Source organism: Electrophorus electricus, chromosome 23 (genome assembly GCF_041902795.1).
Source record: "Electrophorus electricus isolate QZ-2024a chromosome 23, ASM4190279v1, whole genome shotgun sequence".
Classification (NCBI taxonomy): domain Eukaryota; kingdom Metazoa; phylum Chordata; class Actinopteri; order Gymnotiformes; family Gymnotidae; genus Electrophorus; species Electrophorus electricus.
The window spans coordinates 14,572,142-14,596,806 of NC_137519.1; the positions used below are offsets into that span (position 1 = coordinate 14,572,142).

The 24,665-nt window shown below is 45.0% G+C and overlaps 2 protein-coding genes across 5 annotated transcripts in view; one reads left to right on the plus strand and one right to left on the minus strand.

The window, feature by feature from the left end:
- esrp2 (epithelial splicing regulatory protein 2) lies at positions 1-23,221 on the minus strand. Of its 4 annotated transcripts, none has more exons than XR_014119483.1 (18): positions 23,074-23,221; positions 22,760-22,912; positions 22,151-22,279; positions 16,249-16,362; positions 15,648-15,762; positions 15,366-15,461; positions 14,491-14,545; positions 14,279-14,389; positions 14,074-14,206; positions 13,793-13,835; positions 12,733-13,034; positions 12,223-12,453; positions 10,953-11,151; positions 9,149-9,353; positions 8,750-8,918; positions 8,221-8,242; positions 6,820-6,921; positions 6,187-6,233 (listed from the first exon to the last, which is right to left on the minus strand). XR_014119483.1 is itself a non-coding variant. In XM_035520927.2 (17 exons), exons 2-16 carry the CDS (start codon positions 22,889-22,891, stop codon positions 6,835-6,837), a joined length of 2,121 nt encoding a protein of 706 aa, XP_035376820.1. In that variant the 5' UTR covers positions 22,892-22,912; positions 23,074-23,221; the 3' UTR covers positions 6,096-6,233; positions 6,820-6,834. The 4 variants fall into 4 exon arrangements, 2 of the variants coding, with proteins under 2 accessions (XP_081562035.1, XP_035376820.1); XR_014119484.1 differs by having other exon boundaries at positions 8,221-8,238; positions 8,749-8,918; XM_035520927.2 differs by lacking the exon at positions 8,221-8,242 and having other exon boundaries at positions 6,096-6,233.
- The window catches only part of LOC113582726 (uncharacterized), a 15,948-nt gene continuing 14,289 nt past the window's right edge, over positions 23,007-24,665 (plus strand). The window contains 2 exon segments of the mRNA XM_081705875.1: positions 23,007-23,054; positions 24,359-24,419. Of these exon segments, the coding sequence (XP_081562001.1) occupies positions 23,007-23,054; positions 24,359-24,419 (109 nt within the window).

Here is a 24,665-nt window from a genome sequence, read left to right on the forward strand (position 1 = left end):
TAAAATGAAACACTACCATTTTAATTAATGTGTTTTGGTTACATGATCCATTTTGTACAGTTTAAAAAAATTTTCCATTTAATTTCTTAAACACTATTATGTTTTTTTTTAAATGTCTGTATAAAATCTAAATACCAGTATTATTATACTAAAGTTCACCATCATATTGAATCCATTTAAATGGACACCGTTGTGAGTTTTGAAATATCTATGATGACGGTGTACTCTAAACTGTGCCTTCTGTGTTTGTATAACTTTAAGATTACAGAGAGCCGTCTGTTCCCAGATATCCAGGCCCAGTCTCTGGTAACCTGAGAGCTGAGGTTTACCTTAAACCCTCATTTACTTATAGATGGATGTTTAGTAAATAGCCAAACCTGAATTTTTCAAAGTCACAGAGAATGTAGGTTGATTGCAGGTTCATTTCATGAAACATGTGAAACAAACAGGGCCCCTGAACAAATATTAGCCCTGATCAATCCCTGGTACAACCTTTGTTAACTCATTTTATGACAGATACATAATAGATAAGTGCTGTCATTTACTATCAGGCAGATTGATTTCAAAGTATTAGTAAACGAATGGATTGAGGAACACAACGAAGAACTTAATGTCTTATCTGGGGAATTTGGAGGCCAAGGCATCAGATCAGCTGAGCATTTGTGGGATGTGCAGGAAATACACTTGCAGGACTTAAAGGATCTGCTGCTAACATCTCGGACAGCAGAGGGCGCCAAATGCTCACTCACGAAAATTAAACTGAGTTAGAACACTCGTGGTAACTTATCCTGAAGGCGAAAAGAAGGTTTTGGATGCATGCAAGATTAAGCTAGCTACACATTAATTCTGCCTTGTTCCTCAACCAGTACATGTGGAAATCAGAAAACTCTGAGTTTGAAAAGTACAGATTGCTTTAAAATGGAGCATTAATCCTAAACTGATAACTACACGTGTTAAACTTCTCGATATTAAGAGCGAGGTCCTTTTTAAATAATTTCGAGAAATGACCTTTCAGTAATGCTGAAGTTACTCTCTCATCAACTAAAAAAAGAAGATAAATATAGCGCACTCACTGTACTAAGAGATAATGTCTTCTGCCATTACACATTTCAGCACAGCTAAATCTAATTTTCTCTGAAAATGTTGGAGCATGGAAAACATTTATTAGCAAAAATATACAAAACGCTTAATAGCATTACTTAACCATAAATGCATAACCTTTGCTGAACTGTTGTTGTAAAACTGCCGTGAGTGCAACAGCCAGTAATCCTCCATATCACTTGGAGTGACATATCCAGCTGGCCACTGTTTCTCCCTGTCTCTGGAATAAAAGTTGGAAGCATTGATGGTACAGAAAGCACGTGGGCATCCATAAACCTTTCCCAGGATTTTCCAAAGGATCCTATGACGCGCCTGCTTCGTTGCCTCTTTTAAACCGCAGACATCCCAATAAAAAGACCTTTATAGGACAAACCTCCCATGATGTGTCAGACCTCAAATTGAGAAACAGTCCAAAGATTGTTAGTAAACACACAAATTATCCAGGTGGATTAATGTTTCCTGAGCTGTGGTTATGACTTTGTTAAAATTCATTTCCACCTAAAAAATGGGGGGGGGGGGGGAAACAACAACAACAACAACAACAACACACTTTTCTCCTTCCAGTCCATCTTATGAGATTTACATCATTGTATTTCAATTTGGCACCACTTCCTCTACACACACACACACACACGTTTGAATGGACAGCGATGCAGTTGTTCCTTCATTACCATTAAAGATCAACTTTATGCGAATCTCACACCAATTCAGCGTTTGGGGTTTTTTAAATGTCAAGCCCCATGTTTTCTAGCAAGAGGTCAAACGACGTGAAAACAATACAAGATATACTTTACTTATTCGCCATATAGCTATTTAAAGGTAATGGCATCTGTGTGTCGACGTTCACGTTTTTCTACTGCCGTGATTGCATTTCACTTTGGTACGAACTGCCCGTCATAATTGAAACCGTAAGAGCAAGAGCTTCCAGAAAGCAACTAGAACAGCGACACCTAGTGGCTAGCAGAAATGATAACAGTCGTAAGATCAAAACAACAAATGGGGCTATACAACAATCCATCGATTTCATTGTTGTGCACAACAGCAAGGATCTAATAATGATCAGGTATGTTTGGTCATTAAAGTGCTATATTAAACGTATAATTATTTGCATTTTTATGTGAAAAAGCAGCACAAGAAAACCTTCATACTACTGTTAACTGATCAAATAATATTGAAAGCAGCAAGTCGATGTGTGATGACACTTCTGAAAATTCCTTCACCTTGTTGCTTCCATATTTTTATTCGTCAATAAAAGAAACGACGAGGGATTTTACATGTCTATTGGCTTGCGAAACATGTGATAGCTACAAACCTTTTAAAATAGTAATTAATAAAGGGTTTTGTGTTTCCACAACACATTAGCGTATTTATTTATAAACACCTAGTAAACAATAAGCAGAAGAGGAAGCTTTAGAGCAACGCATTTGTGTCCTCAGATCTGCATGTATGGTAGCAGAGAAAACTGGCCATGGAACGTGAATTATGACAACAGTCATGTGGGCGTTTCCCCAAATATTCAGACTTCACTTTCCAAAAACTGCACGGAAATGCTTCTCAGAAATGTTTTGTACTTTCTGATTCTGTTGTCTTAATATCATGAACTATTAAAAGAAATAGTCATAATTTCCACGCAAACAATGACTTGTACATCTATACTCGTGTTACATTACAAAAGTATGGTGTTAGATTAACCAAACTATAAACGTAAAAAGTGGTGGCTCAGTGCTTAAGATGACTAGTAATCAGAAGGTTGCCAGTTCAAGTCCCACCACTGTTGGGCCCCTGAACAAGACCCTTAACCCTCAATTACTCTGTGTTCAGTCAGAATTCTAAGTTGCTTTGGATAAAAGTGTCAGCTAAAATATAAATTCATTCCACAACAAGGTTTAATTTAAGACTCTGACTTTATCCAGAGTATAACAATAGCAAAAAACTGAGTTTGTATACAAAAGCAGAGGATTCTTTGCTGACGAGACTCTAGCTGTTTTGATGCCATCTCAGACATTCAAGTCACTGGTGTTCTGAGTGAGGAAGTGAGGTTTCAATACAGGTCTGACAACTACTGTCAGCTCATGTTTTGATGGACATCGTTTGCAGGCCTTATTTATACCCTAAATGCTAAAAACATGGAAAAAATATGACAAATGTTTATTATAAACCAAGATCCATAAGACTCCTATTTACTAAACCTCTGGAACACTTGTTCAAAGCATTTATAACAAAACAAAGCCTTGATCAAACAGAAAAAAGTTTCTCTTTTCTAATATATAACAAAAGCTTGGTTATCCTGGAGGATGACCACATCTATGAGGAACAACTAACATTAGTGAAGACCAGTCCTAAAATACTTCACTTCCTGTCCTAAATCTATCCAGTCTTCTCTTCCCATGTTGGTGTAGCCAGAGAGCATCTCTGACCTGTTTGAGAGTGTCATTTGCCTGAGGCCTTGCTGAATACAACACTGATCTACTGAGAGTCAAAGCCTACCCGAGGTCCTGTGGGCTGACCCGCTGACCTGCACAATATTCCCAGCAGGGGCCCCACTGATTCAAGAAAAATCTCTTTCTACCAAGTAAGTAAGAGCAGTTACCGGTAACAGTACTGTCAGGGAAGGAATGAGCAAAGTCAACAGGACAAAGAAGTCCTATGAAAAAAGGAGAATGCCTGTGTCTGAAAACACCTACAAAGTGAGTGACAAAATCATTGCCTTCCATTCATGAAGCAACATAAAGGAACATAAACTTATCCCAGTCACCCAATAAATGTAACCAAGTGAATATAAAGTTGCTTCCTGAAGAGATGAGAACCATGGCCTTTTAACACTCAGAGCCTGCCAGGTTTGGATTAAAGGCCTCAATCCTCCCTTCTTACTCCCCTCTCTTCACTGTTCTTACTGGACTTTTACACCTGCTTCTTCAAAACAGAAGGACCCCATGAGACTAGGTCCAGTTCCCAGCGCACACACGGTCTTCATACCACAACCATCAATTGAAGCCATAGCTTGCATTCACAAAATTAAAGGATCCGGGTAGAAGACACATGTATACAAAATGAATGAACTGGCAAAGCGGGAAAGATGAGCATAATGACGTGCTGAGATCCCAGTTTAGTTAGCTTCGCTGGCGTAGGAGCAGCTACTGGCTGTACTGGTCTAACTGTCCCACACCCCTCCGGCCAGCTGCTCGGACTGACTCAAGACTCAGTCCTCCGCTTAGTGTTTAGCTAGTGAACCAGGCTGTTATTCTAATCAACTCCAACGAGAACAACCTCTTGGTTTGACAACCCTTTGGATACCAAGTATAAACATTTTACTTAATACCTTTATTTATACATATGCACTGTGATGCCAGCTATACATGTTTAAATAAGTTGGTCCAAAGCACATAGTATGAGAAGGGCGTGACATCACTGTAAGCAATGTGATTAGCTGCCAACATTGGACAGCAGGGGTCAACCCCAACCCATTGGTTTTAGCCATTAGATGCTACCAAGACAAGGAAAACATTTGAACTTGGCAAGCTTTACATCTTATTAATAACAAGAAAATTATACTTTGCAGAACTAAAGATTAGGAAATACTTTTCAATCCATAATAGTATTTCAATGTATAATAGCCATGCAACACTCATCCAAGTATACAACCACCTGATGCTTTCAGCAAATGGTAGTTTCCACGTCAGGCCAGACCAGCTCGGCAAGGGGCCGTTACCATGGAGACGATACAGACACCTGTCTTCAGACACAGACTGCGGCACCGTTAAGCGAGCTGAACTTCCCTCACCTTCAATGTGAAAAAACTTATTTACATCCGAAACAATTCAAAGTAATATTTTATTGTTTACTCATCACATAAAGCTCTAAATTCGTACAAGTTTCACACTTCTTAAAAAATAAAAAGAAGAAATGAAAGAAGAAAACTAAATGCCCACTTAGTTGCCTTTGTTCACCTGGTATTGCACTCTGAGGTAATGCAGTAATGGCAACACAAAAGAAGGGCCCTAATCATAGCTGGTCACTCACATACTTATTTATGTTAAAGCAACTACACTGCCAAAAAAGGACATTGGTCCTTTGAGGACCAAATGCCTCTTCAGTGGCAGATGCATTAAGAAACCAAAACAATAAAAAATAACGACGCATGCAGATCAGAAAAAAAAAAAAAAAAAATGCCAGCAACCTATTTTATGTATTAAATAAAATGGCTCCCTTCTGGATTTTAATTAAACTGAGATTTGGTCTGAGTAAATGAAGGAGCACATTTGGCTGACTTGATTATGCAATAAGTATTTCGAGATCTTGGGGTCTTTAATGCCACCAAGAACAACAAAACATTTTTTTTAAATCCTATAAGCAGCAAGTTTACTATGTAGTCAAGTTTTTTTTTTAAGCATAGTTTGGCTTTGTACAATCTCACTGTACATTCAGTAGTGGCTTAGAATCGACCTTTCACACATCCACATGGCATTCAGTAGCATCTCAGTTGTCCAGACTGAGGCATGGGTAGACCATACAGCTTAGCCCTTGGATATTGCACAGTGTACACATCAAAAACACAGTGGATACATATGGCACAGAACCCACAGGAAAAGCTTGGGATTAAAAAGGACTGGAATTCCACAGACACACATCAGGAGGTCTTGATAACCCTTTAGATGTACCACGATCCAAAAGGCTGTTCAGGACAAAAGCATCACAGCTAAGCACGCTTGGCATTTCCATGCTGCGTCTCAGACACCTTCTCACGTGAGGCACTCGCCGGGGGTGGCGGTTCAGACACACGTGTTGATGTATACGTACATATATACACAGAACTCATGCATTTCCACGCTAGCTCCCCTCCGACAGTAGTAGCACATTAGAAATAATGGGTCAGCTTAACATAGGACTCAGGGGAGGGGACAGGGTTACTTGGGTGAAGTGCGGTGGCCAATCACTGTGAGCGGCCAGTTTCCTGCGGTCAGTGGGTTTGGTCATTGGCAGCACGTCAGGCGGACGGGGTGACCGGACAGGGGGAGGTTGGAGCACTCGGCAACGGCCCGCTGAGCCGTCTCCTCGCTGGGGAAGGTCACCAGAGCTTCTCCACTCCGCTGGCCACTGAGGTTGTACAAGACGAGCACAGAGTCCGCCTGGAGCTGCAGCGCGAGAAGGAACACACACACACACACACACACACACACACACACACACATCAGACAGCATTTCTGTTGCACAGATGAGAGGGGCGGTCCCTTTGGTGCAAATAACCCAGCACAGCCCATCTTTCTGTTCATGAATTACATGAATCATGTCCATGCTGAGCCCAAATCAACACTGCATGTGCCTAAAGAGTCATCCTGCCCACCATCAGACTGGGTTAGTGAGGACTGCATGAGGCATGAGTTTGTTAGGACTCCCAGAACAAGAACTCCCAGATCTCTTGCAGTGAAAGGAGGAGCAGGAGGAGGAGGAGGAGGAGAAGGAGGAGGTCACTGCCCGAGGAAGACCACTTCCAAAAAGCATTACAATGGGCTATCAGTCAAATCAGAGTGGTAATGCTACTCAGTTTTTAAACAGAAAAGACCATTCATTTCCATAATAGAGTGAAAGAATGAAAACAACAACAAACAGCGGAATAGGAGGCTACTGCCAGGGACACTTCGGCATTCCTGCAAGTAAGAAAGCACCGTGCTTCGATTTCGTGCACATGGCCAATGAGGGCGGAGCTAAGCAGGGCCTTACCTGGAGGAGCGCCCCCTACAGGCAAAGCCACTCCTTGGGCTGGACCAGAGCGCGGGTCTGATCACTCACTCCCACCACACTGTTGTAGTCTTCAGAAGAGTACTGGAGCACAACAGGCCACAGTCACATATATATATATATATATATATATACACACACACACACACACACACACACACACAGGTGTACACGGCAGGGCAATGTCTCTCACACAAACACACACGCACACCATGTCTGACTGGGGTCGAAAGGTACTGGTCATTAACGCTTTAGTTTTCCCACAACATTTCAAAATTGGGAGGGGTAATCACTTAAAATTAAAAGATTAACGTAAGATTATGAGAAACTTGCTTGAGAATTCAGTACAAATGCTCATTAGATACCCAACAAAAACAAAGCCACTTTAAAATCTGGTTATGTAACTACGGGGCCAGAAGCGGTTAGTGCTTGCAGTGCTCTTTGAGAGGGAAAGGTTGAATTAGGCCATATGAACACATCAGGTCCTGGGGAAGGGGTTTATGTGAACACCCTTTTAATCCCAGTCCTTAAAACCACAGCTACTTCTACAAAGACAGACAGACAGACAGACAGACAGACAGACAGACAGACAGACAGACAGACACACACAGACACACACAGACACACACAGACACACACAGACACACACAGACACACACAGACACACACACAGACACACACACAGACACACACACACACACACACACACACACACACACACACACACACACACACACACAGACACACAGACACACACAGACACACACAGACACACACAGACACACACAGACACACACAGACACACACACACACACACACACACACACACACACACACACACACACACACACACACACACACACACAATCTCACCCGAAAGGTCACACAAAAAACCCTCAATTTCACACAAATACAACAAAAACCCACTCAAAGGTTCAATAAACCTACTGCTTATTTAGCTAAACGACACACAGTACAGAACTGAGGAAAAGTTTAAAAAAATCTCAAATCAAGAGAAACCACTCTTTGACATGAGTGCACACACGCATGCACGAGTGACTGAAAGTGCAGAAACGCACACCAAGGTGCCTGGGTAGAGGCGTTTCAGTGGTTCAGCCAACCGAATTCAGTCGGTCTCACTAGCATGTACTCTGTAGCACTGTCAGTCAGTGTAGGTCCAGCACGGACAGGCACGTTTTCCTCAGAGTAAACAGGAAAGGGAACAAGCGTGCAACATTAAATCCATTTATTTACCAACACCTACTACCCTACCGGGATGGAAAAAACAAAACCACACAGACCCACATGTCCAAAACACCCCCATCCACCCTGACCTCCACCTTTCTGACCCTTACAGACATCCATAGCTGCTGAAGTTCATACCATGTGTTGATGTCTCCGCCCACTCAGATGTCAGCCAATAAGGAGAAAGAGGGGCAAAAATGCACAGAGCAATGCAACAATATTAATGATTGTGAACCACAGACAAGGAAGAGATTCATTCATTCGCTCGCTTGCACACACACAGACAGACACCTCCACAGGTGGCTCAGGTTCAAACCTAAGGTAACTGAGGTATTATAAACATCTGTGGTATTGCTACCTGCAAATCCAGTGATTGCCACAACCACCACAATAGGTTTTATTTATAGGTACAATGCAGACGGAAAATAACTGTGTGGCAGAAAGTAGTACAAACCCAGAGAATAGTATGGATTTAAATAGTATGGATTTAAGCTTACTACTAGTTTATAACTAGTATATAATATAATTCATATATTCATTTCATATTAAATGCAGTATTCAAGCACAGTGGTTTTACTCGGTGGACCGAAGGCGTCCAGAGAGGGTTGCCAGCACCAGCCTGCTGGACCTACAGCCCGTCAGAACGGCTCAGCAGTCGGTGTCTCACCTGGTAACCCTGGAAGAAACCGAGGATGTCCTTGACCCCGGCGCTGTAGGGAAGCCCCTGCATGCGCACCAGAGCACCATGCGGAGACAATACAGGTGGGGCAGGCTGGGTCGCCATGGAGACTGGAGGTGTTGCAAAGTAGCTCATTGTGGAAGGCGACACCGGAGGACTGGGGGGGGGGGGGGGGGGGGAACAACAGTTGGAGTATAAAAAAAGTGTCTCTCTAAGGTGACATTTTAACGCAAACAGACAAAAACCAACGACGACGGACTGTGCAAAATAACCGTAGCCGCACGTCAGTGTCATCTCTCTTCTGGCAGCTTCAGTTGTGTTGAAATCTTTAGAAAATAACGAAACGACAAACGTGTTGGGTGCGCGAGGTCGGCTCCTGGCCACTACCTGGGGTAATAGGCCGTGTAGTTCATGTTCATGTTCATGTAGAGCTGAGGCTGAGGGGCATAGTAGGTCAGGGTGGGTGCAGGGCTGTGTGTCGGGGGCTGTGGCGTTCTCGGAGTGGCCAGCAGGGGGGCTTGAAAGAGAGCCGACTCGGTGGAGAGCAGCGCGGCTGGGGCCGGAAACGCAGCGTAGGTCGGAGGGGAGAGACCTGCGGAAAAAACGGCGGAAAATGCAGAAAATAGGAGCTGACCAGGACGCACACACAGCTCAGCATTGCAATGCAAAGTGTAGCAACCAAATGATGTGTGCAGTCCTCAAAAGGTTGAAAAAAATGCCACATAATCACCTAAACTGGTTAAGACAGACCTAGTTCAGTAAAGCAGGTGGAAACAGCAAATGTTTCCTCGTATTAACAGCCCTTCAGTAGGTCAAAAAATTACTACACACATACAGGAAGGGGCTGCGCACACACGCACGCACACGACCTTAAAGCATTTGCGAATGTCACATACACTACACATACACTTTGGCACAGTTGGCACAGTTCGACAGCCTCTAGTCCTGCATCTCTCATGACCCGCGCGCACAGGGACCTATTCTGAAGCCAAGGTCAGGCAGACAAATCCAATCACCACACAAACAGGGTGCTTTTGCCAGCTCTAATCACCGAGGCCTTAAAACCTCTCCGCATGGCCCAGGGCTGCTCACGTCGCTCTGGGAGAGATAAGATGAAATCTAATCTTGAAACTCCTCGCGCGTATCAGTGGAGAACAACACTGCTCTGGTCAGTCAACACTATCACGCCTGTTGAACACCCAAATATCCAGACGGTACTGCATACACCATCACATGAATGACCCTTACATGGCACATCTTGAGTTGGACTTTGAAGCAGTTGGGGGGGGGGGGGGGGGGAAGATATAGGCAAACTGAAGTGCATTACAGAAAGGGCTCTCAGTCTCCTCACTGCTGTTACCAATACAGCTGTTAGTAAATCAGAATGTGCGCATTATTAGGGTTGTATGATACACATTTGCAATGCCAATAATCACACAAGGTCACCACACGCACATAAGGCCTGTAACAAATCACATTCTTTTACTGTATGCAGTGAGCACCCAGACCAACTGCAGATATTCACTAATCTTGCCATCAAAACATGTGTGAAATGCAGGTGTGGTCTCTAGCATTCTCTGTTCATGTCGCCATCATGACATGCAGGTTTCTCCTGTCCGTCGGCAGGAAGAGTCAGCCACAGCCCTCTAGGGAGGGCAGTCACATGCCTGTCCAGCGCTTTGGCATTTCAAAGCGGTGCTAGTGTTCTCTTGCCAGGCCTTCTCGTACGCAGCTCTACACCCCGGTGGACGATCCTGTATTCAGCTGCACGATTCAGTCTTCCCGAGTTCTCGCACGCACACATGCAGCTGCGTTCCCTCCATCTGCTTCCTGCAGTTCCCCTCATTAGATTGTACACCATAATGCGAAGCCACATCATACCTCCAGGACAGTTTCACCAGATCTACCAGCCTTCTTCAACCGTAGACTCCTGACCTAACTGACCTACCTCTTCAAAAAGCACATTCAATTCACATGACTGATCACCAATCTCACAGGCATGCATGTATACATGTAAGTAACAGTCACCATATGGCACGTTTGCCCACATTGTGCCACCCTACATAGCATGACTTTCTTCCTAAAAAAAAAAAAAGGAAACTGTTAGGCTCCAGTCACAGCAGAACCTCAACATAAAGCAGCTCTGGGTGAGGAGGGTGGAAAGGATGAGCCCAGCCCTGGTGGCACGTACAAGGTAGCTTGCAGGGAGGCGGGGACAGGCCACTGCGGTTCAGCGTCCCACCCATCAGCACAAAGCTCATCTCTTCAGTAGAGCACTGGAACACCTCCACGTAACGATCCTTCATCATCTTCTTATGGCACTTCTGTGCAACCATAAACGCACGATCCGCTGACTTCATCTGGATGAAGGCGTCACCAGATGGACGACCCTTAGGGAAAAACAGAGGTCATATCTCAAGGGTTAGTGTGGACCTGTGAATCTTTACCATTTGAGACAGAAACTGAAAAATCAGATTTTCCAAACATTATCCTTGGTGTCACCACTGGGACTCCGATTAGGAGTAAAGATCAGCATCATCCCACACCAGCACTTGGATTACAGGAGTATGACGCCTGTGTCATGCCATCATATACAGTTCAGCTTTAAAGCCAAAATTCCCTTCTAGGGAGTCTTTAGGAGGAGGGCCCGCCCCATCTTCACGAAGGGTATTGGGCCTTTAGGAGGGGTAGTCTTCAGGCTATATGTGTGACATTTCACTGAAGAAATATGAAGTGTGTGCACATGCCATGCTTGGCTGTTAAGACCAAGCTGTTAAAATGACTCCGTGAGGATGCTGAGCTCTGCTAACAGTAAACACTGCACAACCTGAGGAGGTCAAACAGCAGGTAAGAAAAGGGAATAGCTTAGAGCATTGAGAGAAGAACTTAAAGGAGTTGTACACAATGCCTTTGTTATATAGCAGATGTTTCTCTTCCCAAGTGGCTCTGGTGGTCAGGATAGATAGAGAGCAGTTGTTATACCTGTAGTAAAGGAAGTACCAAACAAAACACTATACTGACACCATGCTAACAAGATAACACTATACTGACAAGATAACACTATACTGACACTATACCAACAAGATAACACTGACACTACAATAACAAGATAACACTATACTGAACATTTCTAAAAGCAAACACAGCAGATCAGTTTGGCTTGAGAAACTGTCTTCTTAAAAGTGACAAATTATGACAGTTGAAACATGATCTAACCATCAGTATAATAACTATACGGGAAATCTTTGATGCACTGAACGGTGCATAACCAAGATCACAATCACTAAAGCAAACACTTCAGTATGAGGCACAAGTGATCGCTCAGACATCATCACCAGTGCCATAGCATGACTGGTACTGGGTAACGGGAGCATGACTGGTACTGGGTAACGGGAGCATGACTGGTACTGGGTAACGGGAGCATGACTGGTACTGGAAGGCGTCCAGTCCTGCTATCTCACCTGCTGGTTGAGCACCATGTGGACCCCGTGCGGTTTGATGTCTATGGTGTGCTCTCCCATGAACTCCAGGATGTCCTCGATGGCGGCGGTGTAGGGCAAGCCGCGCAGACGCACACAGTCGCGGCCGCCGCCGGTGCCGATGAAGGGGGGAGCCGCCAGAACGGGCACAGGGACCATGGGAGGGGGGGGCAGCGTGGAAATGAGCGGACTGGACATGTAGCGGTTCAGGACCTGAGAGGCGCCCGAAAGAAGCCGCAAATTCAGACAGGGATTAACAAATACACTGACTTGATACAACACTTGAGTTCAGTCTTAGTTTACCATCAAGCTAAAATGTTCAATTGATATGAAATATTCCATTTTCAGCATCTGGTAGACACTCTTACATATTTTTTCCTTTTCTTTTAAAAGCACCAGTACCAGAACTCACGGCCATGGTATTACCTGTACCTCGAACCAGTACCAGAACCCATGACTGTAGTATTCCGCCTGGGCGTGCGCGGCACCTACCTGCTGGACCTCGGCTGCCGTGCTGCGGAACAGCTCGATGTACCTCTTCCCCAGGATGTGTTTGTGCTTCTTCAGGGCTTGCTGGGCGTACTCCTCACAGGCGAACAGCACGAACGCGTCACCCGTGGGCCGCCCGTCCGGGTACTTGACGAAGAGCAGGCCCTCAGCTCCGTCCGTCACAGGGCTGTCAGGGCCCAGGAAGCTCAGCACATCCTGGTGTGTGGCGGTGAAGGGCAGGCCCCTCATACGGATAATCACCTGGTTCTCCTTGGAGAGGAACTGGGCCACCTCATTGGACGTGCCTGGGGAAGGTGGAAAGGCGACAGCGACTCAGGTCAGGAAGAAGCGCACAGATGGGCTGCGACACCCCACTCGTGATCTATGATGCGCTCTTATCGTCAATACTCCCAAAATATGGAACGTTAAGAGATTTATGGAACACAGAGAGGAGGAAGGCAGGGCCACTGATGAGAAACATCGAAAACCCACAGAAACAGAAATAAAACTGCCATAAACACTCTAAAGAGAATACATCTGAGTTTATATTCGATATCAATACGAGTACAGAACAGATGCTGCTAAAGGCAGTAAACACTCATTCGAGGTGCTGACAAGTTGATGTGATCTTGTGACAGAAAACATATCGATCCATTAAGAGTATGTGCAAAGTCCTTTAGGAAACAAAACAAACACAAAAAAGTGAGTGAGTGAGTGAGTGAGTGAGTATCGCAAGCAGCCGGTGTCTCAACACGCTGTGTGCAAGAGGGCAGACAGGCCTATTCAGTGGCCGCTGTTCGTGCCCGGTCTCAGGGGATGCTGCTGTCCCCCGAGCCCAGGTGGGGGGGGCATGAGAGTAGAGTTACCCCCGAACCACCTTCACATGAGTCAGCAAGGGGACATGGCTCACAAAAGAGCCTTTCACTCAGCGCAGGAGGGGAAGGAAGACAGACGCACGCGCATGCACACACACGATGGAAGGAACTCTGTGCGAGTCTCTATATTCATCCGTAATTGAATACTTCCAAAACACATTACCACCCACACTTTGACAGCATCTCACCTCCTGCGATCTTCAGGAACTCCTCTCCACTCGCTTTATACACCTGAAATGGAGGGGGGAAAAAAATTTACAAAAGGAAGTTAAAAGAAGAAAAAAAATAAATAAATAAATTTATATTATATATATCTATCTATCTATCTATCTATCTATCTATCTATCTATCCCTCATTCCCGACAGGACAGTCAATGGTCAACCCTTAGATAGTAACTCGGCCGATATGGTCCGTAAAGCAGCGTAAACCACGTCTGCGGGTGTGCTGTGATAGCGGGTGCCAGTTTACCTCAATGTATCTGCTGCCCATGTGGTGCTTGTGCCGCTCCAGGGCCATGTCTCTGTGCTCGGAGTTAACAAAGCGCACCAGCGCCTCCCCGTTACGGCGACCCTGAGCGTTTAGACACAGCGCCACGCCACCTCTGCCGCACAGTTACACACAGTTACACATGCACCATCGTCACAGTGGCAGCATACAACAGCCAGGGTCTTACTTCGCAATGTTGAGGCCCTTGAAGAAGCGAGCAATGTCTTGGTCAGACGATTGCCATGGCAATCCTCTGGCTCTGATGACCGTCTCGCTGTCCACAGCTTCTGTCTTACTGCTGCAGGGGACACAGCCAAGCAGACAGACAGCTGCCTTCAGCCCAGGTGTCTCAGACCGGTTCAGAATTGCCACTCGTCTGATGTATAAGGTGATACTCACCAGGCTCCAGATTCAAACTTGTGCTTTACTGTCTCAATCGTGGACAACTTGTGATCTGGGGAGAGAAGACAAAAGGGATTATTGGGGTGTGGAGTTGACCCACGCGCATTACAGGTGTGATGGCCCTTTGTAGTGGTTAACACAGTCAGCTTTATTCAGTTCTGTTTACATCTACTGGTAATCTTCAAAAAATACTATATCAGCAGAGATTTTCTTATAATTAAAGAAATCATAGCAGTACAACAGTCTTGGGTTTCTATTCTTTTTTGTAAAAGTTTTTGGAAAATCTGTTTTAAGAAGTATGGCAAAATGCATACAAGTGTGCGCACACACACAGACACACACACAGACACACACACAGACACACACACAGACACACACACAACCGCATCATTTCCTGTGCTAACAGCTGGGAGTTTGTTGTGCAGCTTTCTCAGGCCCCTGGGGCTGGCTTCAGTCACCCACGTCCTAGCAGGTTCTCAGGTGTCCTGCTGTGTGGGGCAAACCTACACTAGTGTTGCTTTTTCTCTCCTGTACCAGCAGGCATGGCTGCTACCACATATTTACAGTGCAGTTCACACACAGCTGAACATGAGCAAGAATCTTACATAACACTGTTTTTATGTTAGCAGAACTAGAGTATACGATGTAATATTTCTTTGTTCAGTGACGTGTGCATCGGTTCCAACGTGTCTGAGACAGTCACCACAGGTGAGCTACAGGAACTTCAAGCTCTCTAGCTGAGGATCACAACACAATGGGGGAGGGGTGGCATAACTGGAGGACGGGGGTGGACCTAGTTTACCCCCCAGCCACACCCACAGGGGCCCTGAGCGTACGCAGCGGTAGAGAAGGGACTAGGGGACGAGACTGACCGTACGGCTCGGCCAGGAGGTGTAGAAGGAGCACCGCCATGCTCTTCACCGCCCTCACGCCAGGCCTCTGCTCGCCCACCGCAGGGACACACACATCTGTGCGTGCTGGTGTAAGGACAAACCACTTATGCTGTTTTACACATGCACACCGTCATGCGCGCACACACACAGCTGTAGATTTGAACTTCATTTTAAACCATTACCATGGCCTGTAGTCTTGTACTTGTAACTACACATCATAAAATGAGCATCTTGACAGCATTATGCCACGAGTCAGGATACATTCCAGCATGGAGGGGAGGGTCAGGTCTTTCACTGGGCCGGCGTTGGGACAGCATTTGTGAAATTCCCTCTTCAAATCCACAAATGAGTAGAAGCACTCTGGGAGAACCAGATTCTAGTGGCACACACAGAGAGAGAAACTCAGGACACCTCAATACGAAACACAATCATGAACTGCCTGGGTTATAGAACAAACTAGAGTGGTGTACCAAATGTACTTTTTTACTACAGAATATAACTGTGCTATATAAGTGTGGAGAAGGTAAAACAGGCAGATTCATTCTGGCTGCACCAGAAGCCAGGGCATGGCATGGTTTATCCAGTAGATTTTGCTTTACAGATCTTAAGCAAGAACAGAACGCTTTGTGCACAGATGGAGAGGAAGAGGAGTGCTCATCTGTTTGTCTTCGCCATCCTAGAACTCTTCAATGAAACCAAACAAGACTGGTATACTCAACAAGCTGGCCAGGGAGCGCAGTGTGCTTGTAAAGGCTGGCGTTTCTTATAACGTGGGTGCTGAGTGCATGTTGGGACCAGTTTATCAGACATTTATGGGGGGGTTTTTAGACATGGAACACTTCTCTGGATGTCTGCTGCCCACCTTTTTGGAGGTCTCGGTGTGAAGCGCCTGTCGGATGAGCAGGGGTCCATCCACACACAGCGTGTAGGAGCTCCTACCCAGAGCCTCCAGCTCCACCGTCACAGTCTGCTGGAACTACGCACCCCGCAGGTCGTGGAGGAGCACAGCATAGACCAAAAGAAGAAGAGAAGAAGATCACATTAATTCAGCAAACGCACATCAGCCAGGTGTAGCAAGGAGGAACCGTTTCCTCAGAAAACAGTTTTGCTTTTCCACCAAGGCAGCTGAACTCAATTAGACCTAATTTGTTAAGGTTTAGATTAAACGCAAGTTTGAACTACTGATACTAATGACACTTTGAGCAGTGAAGACATTTCACCTGCACATGCCATTTCACTCAAAGCTCAACCAGCACACACAAAAGGAAACATGGAACTTAAGAGTTTTCACGTCAGGCCATGTTAAATATCACGGACCAAGGGTCATGACTCCCAGCAAACAAACAACTAACTGTGACAGGTTCACAAGACTGATATGGACATGAAAGTAAAACAAAAACTTTTTTTTAATGTAAAATGGAGATTTCAACTAGAGGGGTGTAGGTCTGTGGCAGCAGACAGAACTGGGTTTTGATGTGTGTTTCTGATGCCGGTATTCCTCACTTACAAAGTTATTAAATCACCATGGTGATCAACTGAGACCAGGCCTCAGGGACTGGTGGCAGCGCGCGCGTGTGTGTGTGTGTGTGTGTGTGTGTGTGTGTGAGTGAATGCATGTGTGCAAACCAACACAGAAAAACAGGCTAACCCAGCTTGTCAGTAACACACAGCAATCCCTGCAACTGAGTGGGGTGTCTGCATTTCATGTACCTACATTTCATAATAAACTTTAATTTAATGGCGATTTTATGATACCTTCCTATTTCTAAAATGGTCAACAAAAGATTAACTGAAAGGAAGTAGATGAGCACAAGTATCAATCAGGACTGAAGGAAAACAGATGGTTACAGACCCAGATCCCCTTCTGGGTACTGTGGCAACCATACAGGACTGAAGCCATTTAGTTGGTTATTGGATATATACCAAAAGGAGTGAATATGTGCTTCTGAACATGCAGGTTGAAACAGGTCTCACACACTCACACACACACACACACACACACACACACAGATGGACACAGTCAGATGTGAGGGGGTGCACAGACACACATACACCCACCCACCACTATCACACTTGGCAGCCGTTACTAACCAAATGAGGTACAGGCATGGAAATCGCCGCAATAAAATTCACATCATAGAATTCTTCTTTCGCGCAGCTAATATGAAAATGGCAGCAACACTAATCGTCTAGTACAAAACATACCAACAGCAACTTTCAACTGCTCCAGCCAAACACTTTAGTAAATATCAAAATAAAAGTCATTACAAAAAGGGGGGGGGGGGGGGGGGGCGTCCTCATCACCGTACACCATCCTGATAGACTGATAGCCAGTGCCAGATGTGTCCCGCCCTCATACAGTACAGGCATCCCCGCCCCTGCACAGCACCCCGTCAGGCTAAAGGCAGTGACGGAGGGGACAACGTGTTGGGCCTGACGAGACTAACGTGTCCAAACTAGAAGCGTTTACTGAAAACTTCATCATGACTAATGAGCTCACAGTTCAGTGGCCTCTTGTCCACTGTTCCCACAACACAGTCACCATCATGATAGATTACATGAGTCACTGGGAGGCAGAACACACACCAGCATAAATTACAACACGGGTCATCCAGTTCTGACCAGTACAAGAGCCACATTTCACACCACATCCTGCCCAATACAACATCTAGACAGCAGGCTGAAATCATCAAATCTTAAAACCTGATTGGACAAGCATGTTCAAACAAGCTTCAAGCATGTCACTGATTGGGGGGGGGGGGGCACACACGCATGCACGCACAAATATGATCCTACTCCAAGTTGCAGAAATCTGGTTTCATAATGTTCATGCTTCAAGCCAAAGATCAGACAATTATTAGATACGTGAAATGTCCGATTACCTGTCTAACCATAGCCTAAGAGCACATCCATCCACTTAATCCTACAACTACCCCTATTGATCTTAACGATTCACACAGCACTTCAACAGGTAACGGCTGTCGCCACCATAAGTCTCTAAGCTCTTAAGTAAAGGTACGCGAGATGACAAGACGGCTGTCCCAGTTGACGCTGCGTCCATGTGTTTGCTCAAGGTCACAGTCGCAGCCATGACGCCCCACCTTGTGCAAATCTGAATGTGGATTAACTCCTGTCCCACAACGCTTTAGAGAAACAATACACACACACCCTTCCCTCCAAGCCAAAACAAACCGACAACATCTTACACTTAGATAAAGCAGGGGTGATTATTAATTCTGTTTAGCCATGTGCCTGTTCGTTGCAACACAAACCATCGGGAATACATTACTACTCCAATTCCACGCATATCAAAGAGAAGGAATATTTTGATACATCATTGGTCCTTTTACCGTCTAACCACCCCCAAGAGACAGCCTAGGCAGAACTGGGGTCCTTGATGATTTTACAGTCCAGGTTGTCATTTCTGTGCTGTGTATGTCATGTCAACAACAAAAACAACAGACCGGTGAAATGAATCTTTAGCCCTCACGGCGATTGATGAGCCCTTCCTCAGAACCAGTATAAGCTGTCTGGTGTGCATTTGAAAGACTGAGGGAGTCAAGATGAGTCAACGGGAAAAACTAGCAATAGCTACAGTAAGGTTCACACAAAGCCACCTTATAACTACACTGACAACTCATAATCCAGCACAGTGGGTTCCGTTAACCTCCAAAACGCACTCACGTTGGTGTTGGAATCATTTCACAAACATCTTGTTTCCACGTACAAAGACCAACACCAGCTTTCTAGCCATCCCCCGACCCAAAAACGCAAATAAGCAAACCAAGCGTCTGAGTGTTAGTTTTATTAGCCCGAGACACAACTTTGGTTTAAACAATAACCATAAAGGCTTACCCAATTACATCTATTACATTATTACTAAGACACAAAAAAACCCACACCCTTAGCATAGATAACTGCCTTCACACCCTTCAGTTAACCACCCAACTAACAGCGATCTGCAAGAGTCATTTCTTCTGCCTTCTAATACAAAATCTAACTAAAATCTAACAAAATGTTTCCTTTACACGACCAACACAAGTCTGGATTCATTTAACTTTGCTGTTCTGTTCCAGATGTGGTAAAAATGCACTTATGGAGTTTGGACTGAAGTGTGAGGCCCCTTTCTCACACACAGCCTCTCCCTGGGAGGAACGCCCACCTGTACGGAGCAGACCTGCCCAGTCACACAGGAACAGACATGCTGCTACCAGCCTGGAGCAGGGCTCTTCCCCTGCCATTCATCCCTCATGCACTGCCTTTCTGCTCTTTTTGGCAGAAAAACGCCCATCTTTCTGCACGCACACACGCACATACACAAGGCAGGTGCAAGCATAGCGAATCAGGCACAAATTGCCACAGGCAAACCCACCCGCTCCATACAGCCCAGAGAGAGCAACCTTCTCCGTACAGAACTGCAGCAATATTTAGCAGCACGGGTGGTCAGCGCGAGAGCCCCGCACATGGGCCAGCGCGAGAGCTGCGAAAGCTCAGGGTTCACGCTTACCGGCAGCTGCAGCTGTGGGTGACCAGCATGCCAAATTAGACCATTTGTGATCAAAAAGTCATTCGAGGGCAAGTAAAGGACTATGTACTGTTTAATTATTGGAATATTTTAGACAGCCAAGTAACCACAAATCTTTGGAACAAAATTGGTCAAACTAACATTGCATAAGAAGCCTGTTGGAGGACAGATTACAGTATATGCTTTGGAAAGATGTTTTGTTGCTCTTACCAGCATTTGTGCTTTTGAATCTACATGCATTTTTAGAATTGTAACAGGTGCACTTTGAATGAAATGTCTTTGATAATTAATTAATTAATTAGAAACATTCAACCTCAAGTTGCATTTCAGTCATCGGTCTTGTTGACTATATATCACATCACTTTACTTTCTCCTGTTCCTTTCAATTAAATTCTGAGTCTAATATTCTTGGTTATGTTCGATATTAGAATCCAGGCGGGGGGGGCGGGGGTTGCTACTACGGAATGGCGCGGCAGCCCACATCGCTAGTACTGACTGACCTAGCAAAGACCAGTTATTAACGTTAAAGCCTCCCAGCACTTCCATTCACTGTTAACGACTAGCATTTCTTAAGCATCCCTTTAAGTCTTATTTATGGAGTTTATTATCCTTAATTGAGGAGTACATGTGAGAGACTAAGTCTTTAGTCTGATTAAACAGAAGTCACACTCGAACGCAGTGTGGCAAGAGCTCCAGGAGTCGGGGTTTGTGCTGCACTACTGACAACCCTCATCACAGATCAATAACTCAGCCAAGGCAAACAGAGCAGTATCCCCAGAGCCCAGAATGCTGAAGCAGGCTCCGTTGAGGCGGTTAAGGCGCAGTTTAGATCCCAACCCAGAAATAAGTTAGCTGGGACACACATGAAGCCCCAGCAGCCCAGTAGCAAGACAAAGTATTTCCCTCGTTGATGTATTCAAGGAGAAATTGATTTTACTAGTTAATCTTTACTGGGGCCCTGGGGTGATGGACTGCATTTGGAGTCACATGACTCTGGCTGAGCTACCACTAAAAACGGTCGAGAGAGAGAGAGAGAGAGAGAGAGAGAGAGAGAGAGCGCTAGCTCCTCAAAACTGGTTGTCAACCCTGTAGTCTGTAGTAAAGGGGAGGTGGGTTTCTGTTTCTGAGATACTCTTAACAGACTTTTAACGCACCTACATCTCTGACACTGCACAAGACGCTTGGAAATCCAGCACCTTATCTGAAATGTTCGGGTGGGGGAAGGGCATGTATACATACTATGCATAAAACAGAAACTGACGAAAGAACTGTCCATGAAAGATACTGGAATATTCTAAAGAAATACTGGGATTTTGTTAATGAAACAATGGAACTGCAGAAACAGAAATAAACACTGCCAGTCAGCATGGACCTGTCAAGTGAAAAGGAAGCTGTGAACAGCCTGCCGTCAGTCCAGCACTGGGTATAGCACATCCTGAAGCCTGCGCCAACCTGAACACCCTTCGGTTGGTCTGCGAGCCTAATCTCAAACGCACATCTCTCTCCGTGGGGCTGGTAATGACAGGGCTTCAATTATGAAATAGGTGGGGGGTTGGGACAGGTCTGGTGAGTGCAAACAAATTCTCCCTGCTGTGAGGCTGAGAAACACGTTTGGCAAGACGTACCTTTTGTCAAAACACGCCAGCGCCATTTAGGAAGAAACAGAAACCGTCTACAGCCTAGCTGCTAAAACTGACCTGCTCGACGCGGCACAGCTCGTCCCGCTGCTCTGTGTGCCTCTGTCTCAACCATTTGGTTTTCTTGTCTGTTGGTCAACCACTCTGCCATGCTCCCCCACCCCCAAAGCCAGTGACATTTACAGCTTCTAGGTAGGCGCGTTCTTAAGTAAACATTCCGGCTTCCAGGTGTCGGTAGAGCGCTCCAGACTAAGACATGACCCAACCTGCAGCTCTCTCCCTGACAGCCGAGGGCCAGCCTGCTGCCGATGCCCCATCGGTCAGACTCCACACGCAACAGACAGTTCAGACAAAACTATATCCAACAGGCCAAGGCTTCACACATAGCATATGGCTCATTTGACAGTGGGGGACCCTTTACTTGCGTAGCATTTAATTCCAATGCATCCCTTAGACTGCCACCTGTCTGCACGACTGACTGACTACTGACAGGCTACATGGCAGGCCTGTTAAAGGTCTCTCTCCTGCAGGTCTGAGCCACGATGAGGCTGGCTGTATGGATGATATATAGGCCTCAAACAGTTATGACAAATGCTGGTTACCTGTTGAAGAACTGTATCCAGAGGTTCAGCCTTGCTGAGGTCTTCTACAGTTAGGCCCGTCTCCTCTTTGCACTGGTCTGTTAATTCCAACGTGTCGGGTTTAATCAAACGTTGCTGAAGTTTGCCCACCTGTTAGGAAAAACAGCTTTTTAGTGGCATGTTGCCGTCAGTCGCAGAGTTTATCTGCCACGACGAGACGCTGCCTAGCCTTCCTGAAAGAGTGTGCGTTTGTGGCCATAGATATCTTCTCAACACACCCCATGTTCTGATATCGCCCTCACAAGAAAAGCCTTTCTGAATAAGGTGTGTAGTTGCAAAGCAGTGAGCGTTACGGGTTACTGAGCTCATGGCGCTGACATACTACCACAAAAGGCACGCTTTCGCCACACTGACTTTACAAGCCTGCTTGACTACTTTCTACACCTGATAGCATAAAGCGACAAATAATTTATTTAAAAACTCGCGGAAGTATGCTATGCAGTTCAGGGGTCGACACCTTTGGAAAGCGTACCTTGTTGATAAATGTCAGTCAGTCATTGCTTTCACTACAACCGTAAGCAGTACTCCTGTAGGTTACAGGAGAGAGCTGAAGAGTGAAAAGGGCCGTACCTTCTTATCATGTAGATCCACAATTTGCCACACCAACAGAATTATTTCCCTCTCATCCGAACCCAGTTTACCCCCATTTGCACCAGCTGTTGCCCCAAAGAACACCACCAGAGTATCACTGTGCGAAGCCATCAGGGACCACAAGGGTAAAAACTACAATTAAAAGCAAAGATGAAATCAAAAGTAACACGCGGGTTCACCTTGAAAAGTGACACGACAGGCAAACAAAAGGGCTGGAAACTCTACAATGGTAGACGAAGCAGGAAAGAAGATTAATTCTCGAGAAGGACAGACAGTGAGGCCGGAGACTCTACCTGCTGCGGCACTCGAGCGTTCTCTATCCAGAGCGACTGGTCTGACTGGTCATGAAGGGTGGAAAGCTCCGGGTTTCTCTCACGCCAGCCCCATAACAAGCCCTGCAGGCTTGGCTCGACACCTTTTTTTCTTACTTACCTGGATTTCGGTCGGCCTCCCAACCAGGAGTCAATCTCCCAGGGGAGAGTGTCGATTGGCTGATTACGAAAGGTGAGGGCGGGGCAAAGTAGCACAGCACCTATGTAACCCAATATGATTGGTCTGTTATGAGCGCAGGAAGCAGCCACAGATAAGAGACCATTTTCTCTTGTTTGCCCACCTTTACAATAAATGCCCCACCTTACCTCGAGTGTTAGAGCCTGAAGAAAGTACAACGCGCTCATAATTATTTAGCAAAAATACTGCGCGATATAATTTACGAATGTGGAAATCATTTATAAAAACAGTTCCCCTTATTATCTCTACATAATTCATTACGATTTATGGATTTTAAAAACATCAGTATTGTTATAATGTTCTCACTTTCCAATACCTTATTTAAAAACAAATGTGAAAATATTACACTGAAATCCTCTTCTACTGTGCCTAGCACAGTTCTGTAAACATTCACATTCTTTCTTTCTCTCTCTTTCTCTCTCGCTGTCCCATCTCTCTTTTGCAAATGCAACTTCCAGAATGACACTTTGTCAGGATTTGCCTTGTTCTTTAATGCCTTACTACAATTTGCCCCACACCACTGACAGATTTGCAAAAACACTGTTATTTTGCAGTGACTATTGAATCACACATACTCAACCTCTTCACTAACTTCCTCATTCTTAGGGAATGAACAAACTGCAGGTTTCAGAACATGGCTTGGGGCCCAAAAGTTTCATGGTCACAGCTGACTTCCCTGGAAGCAAACCCAGTAAACCACACATATAGAACGTTAGGACTACTAAACAAATAATAGGCCTATATATAATTATTTCTGAACATATACTCCTCTACTTACAAATCCTTTGATCATTTGCTGATTCCACACAGTACATTTGAGCAGTACATTTGGAATAGTTTTTTTTTCCTCTTGTTTTTGCAAAGTAAATTGTGGGTATGGGATAGGATAAGTCTAAAGGCCAGATTTACATAACTTTTACGTCAGTCTCACTAACTGAGAATCATTGTGAAGTCCACATTGTTTCCTGGGTGATGTTTTGCAAAATGTTTTCAGAGAAATTATGCTCTTTCTTGCCTAATAAGCATTCTTACTGTGTGAAGAATAACCTTAGTGGGACATGACTTAAGCTGGGTGGAGATGTGTTTTTTCTACCTCTCTATAGGATGGACGCTGAATTCACAGAGAGCTGTATGTTTTTTTCAGTGCTTTTGCACTCCTTTCCAAATGTATCGTTATGTCTAATAATACCCCTCTCTGCTTTGAATGGTCTTCAATTTAAACATTTTCTTTCTTTTGAGAACGAGGTGCTCTTTTGCTGTCACTGCTATCACTCAAAGATTTGTAGATCATCTTAAATTTCAAAATCAAGATTTAAAAAAGATTAAAATAGATATTATTTGTGCAGTAACCCCAAGAGTATTGGTTATTTAATTC